Below are 7,816 nucleotides of genomic sequence, written 5' to 3'. Positions count from 1 at the left end.
AGTGACGTGGCAGCTTTTAAATTGTTGCATGATCAAGGAATATGAATATACATTCGTCGTGTCCTGATTTTACATTCGTTGAAATTTTAGATGTGCTATCAACACGCGTAAAGAAAACGTTGTCGTACGTGTTATTCGGGAATAAAAATAAACGTAAGTATGACGACTTACAAAGCTCTAGTACACCAAAGTGTTTTAACAAGCCTCACTGAACCGCATAGTATTAATTAATGGTTAGCCGTTTAACGTATAAACAGCACAAGTACTTTGTGTTCATAATAATGACAACCGAATAAAAAGGAACCTGTGTGGAAGAATTGGTTTATGCTACAAAAATATATAAACTATTAGACTTCTCTAACGTGACAATAGAGGTAAGTTCATGAATTTCGTATGAACAATTGATAATGATGGGTTGAAGATGAACGTAGCCATATGTGATATGCTCTGAACTTGATGTTTCGATTACATAGTGAACCAGTTATCTACATTAATGCCGATAGATACACAGACAAAAATTACTGTCTACACAATCTAGCTGTGTGTATCAACTTGACTGGAAATTATGTTAGAAGTAGTCGTTCGTCTGATTTGATGCGATGAAGACCTTAAAACCTCAAGGTCGTAAAGCGGGGCAATTCGAACAGCTGGAGAATGCTATGTTTTTCAGCCTGACTCTACTATTCTAGTTAACGACCGTACTATGTTAGCTGTAAACCTTCTCATCAGATTTCCGAACTCAGGAAACTGTTATTCTCTGAAGTTCACAAAAGATATCACTGTTTACGATCTATGTCATGAAGTTCAATCAAAAATTAGAGAAGCTGCTTGCCTAAATCGTATGTTTATGTGCTACTAAACATAACTTTTATTTAGCATTGGAGTATGGTATTTTTGTGCCAGATCCTGACCCCAAGCACTCGTTTTGGTTGGATAATTCAAGAATGCTTTCATATTACCATTTCTGTGATAATGTAACATGAGTTTCCTTATTTTTATTCCTTTCAGTTTGAGGTTCAGTATCGTTGCAAGCTTCGTCTTCTGGTTATACAGACGATGGATGAGACAAGAAAAACACTACAGGTGGACGATAGCAAAACTGTTTCTGAACTTATGTTTACGATTTGTGCAAAAATAGGTGCGTCTCTCGTTTAAGTTACACTTTACTATATGTTACTGTACTTCGGGTCATTTTCTGACAGTAAAATGTATGTTTTCACTTCCTAAAATGGATGTAAATCTCGCGTTTCAGCATAGCACTTGTAACTAATTTTCAGTCGTATCAATGTGTTACCCACTTCTACATTGACATCGTGTTTAGTTATCAAAATATGATTTGTATTGTCACATGAAGGACTCACTACGAAGTTTTGCAAATTGAAGCTCCTTGTGAATGTGTGCAAAGCTCCTTTATTTCGACCCAATCGTTAAATACAACAATTCACACACCGTCCTTTGTCAACCCTCATGTGCAGTTATTTCTCCAATTATATCATATCAAAGTGTGGTATGCTGCAAAAATGTCAAACTATGTGTTTGATTTTATATTATTACTTTCAGTCATAAGTACGGAAATATTAGCATTTTTTTATTCGTATAAACTGGACTGTGGCCCATAGGAATGAATGCCAATGTTGGACTTTGTAGTTTCAAATATATTGAGCATTAAGTAGAGTTAATAATAAATATTTTTTTGTTATATCCCAATGAGTAGAAAAACTGTATCTCTGACGTTCTGTGACTTGAACAAAAATAACTTGACGTTGATATATTCAGACCTATTATGGTTTTGATTGTACCAAAATATTTTGCATTGCTTTCTTTGTCCTATTTAAACTTTTGTTAATTTAATTCGGTCATTTATTTCCTCTGGAGAAATTGTGGCTCATAAATTTAAAGACTGGACTTTCAGTCATCAGGTTTCAAATGGAATCTCCTCCATGCGAAAAATGTGGTTCATGCTTTATCATAAAATCTCGTAATTTGTTAGTGAGCTTCATAAACTTTTGTTTCACTGTGGCCTTGTCAGATTAGTGTTCCATGTTACGTAACCTCACATCTTTCTAAACCTTCAGTTCATTTAACCAAATTTAACTGAAATTATTTTTCTAACTACTCCAAATGGAAAGCATTTTCATGCGGAATATCGCTCTTTTTCTTTCTGTTTCATTCTCCTCTCGCATTTAGGTATCACTAACTATGAAGAGTACTCATTAATAAGACCATCCGATGAAGATGAAAAGATGCGCACGCTAACACTGAGGAAAGGTAGAGGCAGTATCAGAAACTTGGAGAAATTAGAGAAGATGAAACAAAAATTGCATACAGACGATGAATGTAAGTTGTATTTCTTGCAGTCTCAGCTATAATGGCGCTAAACAACTTTTTTATCATTATATCTTAAATTTATTTCTTGAGTCAAAGTTCCACTTTTCTATCATCAATCATATTACCAGTTTAAACATTTCTGATGATTATTTTGATTCACCTGCAAATTATACGACGACATCTTTATTCTACCTAATTTTTTGACTTGGCGCTTCCTTGTTTGCGTAAATGCAGTTTACATTTTGTGAGCGATAAAATAGTAACTGGAGTACTCAGTTTTTAATAATAAAACAAAGTTAAAAGTGACCTGATATCAGTTGTGTAATCTTAGATTAAGTTAGATGCCTTGTATTATCATGTCTGTAGCTGGAATTTGTTTTTTTTTGGCTTTTTATCTCAGTTAACTTTACTTAGTACTTTGAAACAGTGTGTTTCTCACTTTATCTAGATTGTATGAATCCATCACCAACTGTTTGAATAATCTGTGCATGGTTCTAGAAGTTGTTAGTTCGTGCTGTTCTCAGTTATTTATTTTATCATGTAACAAGCTGTTGATCAAAACATTTGCATGTCAGTTTTGTCTTCAGATTACCTAGATTTTATGTAGGGGATGCTTTATATATTTATTTCTCAATTCTATATTTTCTCGAACCATGCCTTCGCCTAATCTCTTCTACTACCACTGCTACTGTTAGCTACTTACGTCCCTCTGGCATCTATCTGTGCTAAAGTGGTGTAGCAGCTCAAAAGGCTGCATATATGGGCTAGGTTCTACTTTGCATATAACTGAGTGACATAAACGTTCATTTGAAACGATTCTCGTGAACCTATAATATTTTTATATTTTTAGTTAATTGGTTAGCACCTGGCAAAACACTTCGTCAACATGGGGTTGATGAATCGGAAATTCTGCTTCTCCGAAGGAAGTATTTCTACTCTGACCAGAATATAGATACACGAGATCCTGTTCAACTAAACCTTCTTTATGTTCAAGTGAGTTTGCGATAAACCTTTGCATTGACTATTTGAACTTCGTCAGAATTTTTGATTGCTTTTTAATGTATAAAAAATTTTCGAATATTTGTCTGTACAGAATATTGTAAATGTGACTAACTCTTCCACATAATGCTCATCAAGACATCTTCCCTGGGAGTTCAGGCCAATAATCATAGAGTAGAACTGCTCTCACCTTCGCGCTGTAAACCCGACATTACGATTAGTTTAGCACAATGATGATGACAAAGATGTTGTAGTTTGGCATAATCCTCTCTGGCTTTCGTTTTGCATAGATTTATTCCATATCTCGCGCCACTACAAACACGCAACTATTTCCGACTGATTACTGCAAAGATTGAGTGCAGGCACCGGCTCTTCCCAGTGTTGCAGAGGTACTTCACATTTAAAAGGTGCAAAATACACACCATACTCATGGACACTAACTTACCGGCTGATTAAGTGCAGTGTTGATAATTTGTGTGTCATCTCGCAGTAAAACAATATCATCCTCATTCTTGATGTAAAAATCGGAGAGGAATGGTGAGGATGGGCAACACTACCTAACGTCGCTACTGTAATTTAAAAATTTGGAGAAGGTCGTTGTGTACTATCACTCTGTCTGAGTTCTGTTTTGCAAAGCCTTAAAGATGTTACTCAACTTCTTAGGTACACCATTCAACAGACAATCTCTAAGTAAAGTCCTGTCCAACTATTCGAAGGCTACCCTAGTATTAAGATACAGTTATTGTTTGCCTTCAATAAGTATGAAGGCACCGAAACACTGTCTACTAGAGCTTTCCAAATAACCCAGTTAGTCCTCTGACCATATGTTCATTACCATCCTTAAAGAGAGTCAAGCGCAAGTAGTTCTGGCCTGATGACTTGCAAATTCTCAAAAATTGAAGTCTCTTGTTCGCCTCTTTGTTAGATGGTTCGGTAATCATCGGTCAAGCAAGTCAGAACAGTCCTATCAACGTTGTATAGACAAAAGACCCTTCAAACTCCTTAGAAAACTTTACTCATCTTCCAAGACCCTTTTGGATGCTGCTGAATAACCCCACAGATTGTTTCATTGATATCTGGCTTCTTTCTGCCAATGATTCGGATAAACTGAATGAGTTTCCGGTAGTGACCACATGCAGCTGCTGTTTCTTATCTATTAGTTTGCTCCGATCACAAGTTTTTTGTGTCCTTACTCAAACTTTGTGAAATTCCCTTTCATAAGGATCTACATTTGTTATTAAATTTGCGGTTTTTCAGAGTAGACTGGGATGCTTCAAGGAATTGTAAAGAGCCTACAGAGGCCAAGTGCTTATAAGCTTTGTGTTTCGTGAAGCCAAAGAAAACCTGACACACCATTTTCTTGATGTCATGAAAACACATACAATGCTCAGCTCTGCTTTTCGGTGTGCCGGCAACTGGTTTTGAACTTAGCTTTATGTTATTTGACTGCTAAAAAAGCTTCAACCAGTCCGCTTATATCACTTCATTGAAGATGATGAATTTGTAGGGCACCAATTTATAAGGATTTTTCAAGACTGTCCACAATGCAACCTTGGAGTTCTAAATCAATATATTCTATTCCTCGGTACATCGTGACATCAAGTGACCTGATTTGCTTAGTATGTATTCTGACAAATAGTAGCGAATGTTCTTAATCAATAGCCTCGAGGGATCAAAATTCCTCTGCTACTCTGTTTATACCGATTTTTAAAATGTGTAAGGTAAGACTATCGGTCAGATCTACTTTTCTGTTCATGTGTGTGAAGCTATTGAACTTTGTCACCTGTCTATTTTACGTATAAATTTTGTGTTTATTGCATGTCAGATATTCATAAATGAACAGTTTGCATCACAAATTGACGTTGGATGGGCAGTCGCTAAACACTAAGGAGTGCACTAGATAGCTGTTTAGTCGTTTTCTTATGTCCTTAACACATAACAAGCGAATTAGCCATGGAAGTTATTCCGAAAACTGTTAGTATTATTTTTTCCTAATTAATTTACAGCTTAAGGAAGCCATATTGAATGGTACACATCCAATATCACAAGATCAAGCTATCAATTTAGCTGCTTTACAATGTCAAGCTGAATACGGCCCAATGGTACCAGAGAAAATTAAACGAAATCCTATAGAGTAAGATAATTATCATTTATTATTATTGTTACTTTAAGTTTACTTCTCTAGGTAAATTTGATTAAAACAATATTTAGATATGAGAATTAATTAACCGTTAAATTGTTTATATTTGTGTCAAGTATTTGTCAAATTATTAATGTTTTTTTTTCATTTCATTTTACATATATGTGCATTTTATCGTACATTTATACATTAATATGAAATATTAGAGATCTGTAAGTCGTAATCCGTGTATAAACGTCCAAACTAAGTTCAAATTTGCTAGTTGGCATTTAGTATTGGTCATTGGGTCGGTGATATTATTATCATTATTAATATCATTAGAAACTTGTATTTTCTAATGAATGAAAAGGATAAACATAATTGGTGAATATAGAAAGATAGAAGACATTGCATCATAAAGTGATATTTAAAATTTCGGACCACTTCATGTGATGCAAAACAAACTTGTTTTTACTTACATTTCACTATTTAATGCTGAGAGCTTTGTCAAAGTAGTAGTAAACCGGGATTTACAAAAATTTCGGCTTGGTAACATGATCAAAGAACTTTGATCAATTCTTTTTATGTCTGAATGTCTGTGACTAACACATTCAATGTAACGATAATACAAAATTAAAATCTCCAAGTAGATAGATAACTTTATTTTATCAGTAAATAAAAAATGACGGTTCAGTGTATATATGTGTGTAGATAACTTATGTCTAGTTAATACTTGGTAACTACTCTACACATACATATTTACAATTCAGTGTTATCTGTTGATCAACAGTAAACTCATATTCTTATCAAAATGCTGTTAAAGTTATGCTTAGTAGTCTGCGCTTTTTCGTGTCTATATTAAACCGCAGTAGAGCTTCTCAATCAATTTTCACCTCATTTTAGACCATAGATCTTGAAAATATATTTTATTTGAGTATTTATGACTTTTTATGTGATTCCAAGTTAATATTTAATTGTCGGTCGAATAAGGATTGTTTATATGATCTGACTCAAATTTATACATTTTGTTCAGTTACTTTGCTCTCTGTGTAAACTTGCTGTACTATGAATTATTTTAATCAATACTCGTAAATTTACTGAAGAAAATAACTAATAACTCATTTAATTGAACCCATCTTATGATTTCAAATCTGAATATTCCATCCAGCTTTATAGATTGAAGTTAATGTGACGCATTACTTAATAGATCAGAGGAGAAAGTGTTAAAGTAAGCTTTTTGGTTAGTCAATCATATGCGAAGTAGAATCTGACACATATGTGGATTGGTTCAGTTTGCCATATCACGTTAGTTCTTCAAGATAAAATTATCATGCAAAATCCCAGACTAGTAGAAGTAGTAACAGTACCAGTAGTTATAAAAAAGATTAGGTGTAGAAAAAAAGTATATGGGGATCTCGGGACTCAGGTTCTAAGGGAGAATAAAAAGGCACTACACCTGGGCCATTGAGAATGATCATTTTTTGTAATTAATAGCATGGCCATGGCAATTGACTTTCTTTACACATAGTTTCCCTTTGTTTTGCTGGCATTTCGTTTTGATCTGTGATTCAGTTTTAATTTTATTCAACTGTAATTCTAATAGTTCAGACCATGAGTCAATTGAAGCTAGACCACCAGTTGTTTGCATAATATAATTTCCATCCGGACTATACTGACCAAAATCCTTCAAGAAAAAAACGTCCACATAAGTTAACAGATTTATTTGGATAATAGATCAAGTATTAAATCACAGTGGAGTTTTATTAGGGAATTATGAGGATATAAATGTTACTTGGTAATAGTAGTCAGTCAGAATACCTCCTCAGTAACCCTCAAGAAGGTTTGATTCTCTACAGATTTCAAGTTGCAGTAGTTATTAGGACAATTGTACATGTTAATTCAAAGGTTTTAAAGACATAGAGCGCACATAGAGCAATAACAGTGATATAATGAATCTTATATACACATAGATATATAGGATTTTTTCTACATCTGGTTATCAATTTGTATATGGACTGGAAAATTAAGATGTGAATAGATTTAAAGGTCACTATTTCGATCATTAGCTTCGCTTCACTTTAGATGAACATAGCATCTAAAATCATAAAACTTAGAAAACGTGACCAGTCGAGATAATCAAATTGGAAATAAAGTTATTCAATGAATCACTCCATATTGTCAGGTGACCGGAATTAAAATCATAGCCCGTTAAATTTTAGGTCACTGGTCTACCAAAAGTATCTCATTCGCTGCGAAAATCATAGATCAAAGGTTCGACGCCACGTAAATAAATGAGGTTGTGGGTCACTACCACTTCTGAGATGCATGGTCTTATAATGACAAAAATCTTCTTTACTTTATGGTTTCCAG

The 7,816-nt window shown here is 34.2% G+C and overlaps 1 protein-coding gene across 1 annotated transcript in view; it reads left to right on the top strand.

Moving 5' to 3' along the window:
* Positions 1-664: 664 nt before the first annotated feature.
* Smp_167010 (putative talin) overlaps positions 665-7,816 on the top strand; it is a 104,654-nt gene continuing 97,502 nt past the window's right edge. The window contains 7 exon segments of the mRNA XM_018795860.1: positions 665-839; positions 877-974; positions 1,009-1,138; positions 2,188-2,337; positions 3,179-3,321; positions 5,334-5,461; positions 7,288-7,351. Of these exon segments, the coding sequence (XP_018650130.1) occupies positions 704-839; positions 877-974; positions 1,009-1,138; positions 2,188-2,337; positions 3,179-3,321; positions 5,334-5,461; positions 7,288-7,351 (849 nt within the window). The 5' untranslated portion in view covers positions 665-703.

The sequence above is a fragment of the Schistosoma mansoni genome, chromosome 2, assembly GCF_000237925.1.
Source record: "Schistosoma mansoni strain Puerto Rico chromosome 2, complete genome".
Classification (NCBI taxonomy): Eukaryota; Metazoa; Platyhelminthes; class Trematoda; order Strigeidida; family Schistosomatidae; genus Schistosoma; species Schistosoma mansoni.
Note: the sequence above shows the minus strand (reverse complement) of the source record. Positions and strands in the feature narration are given on the sequence as shown.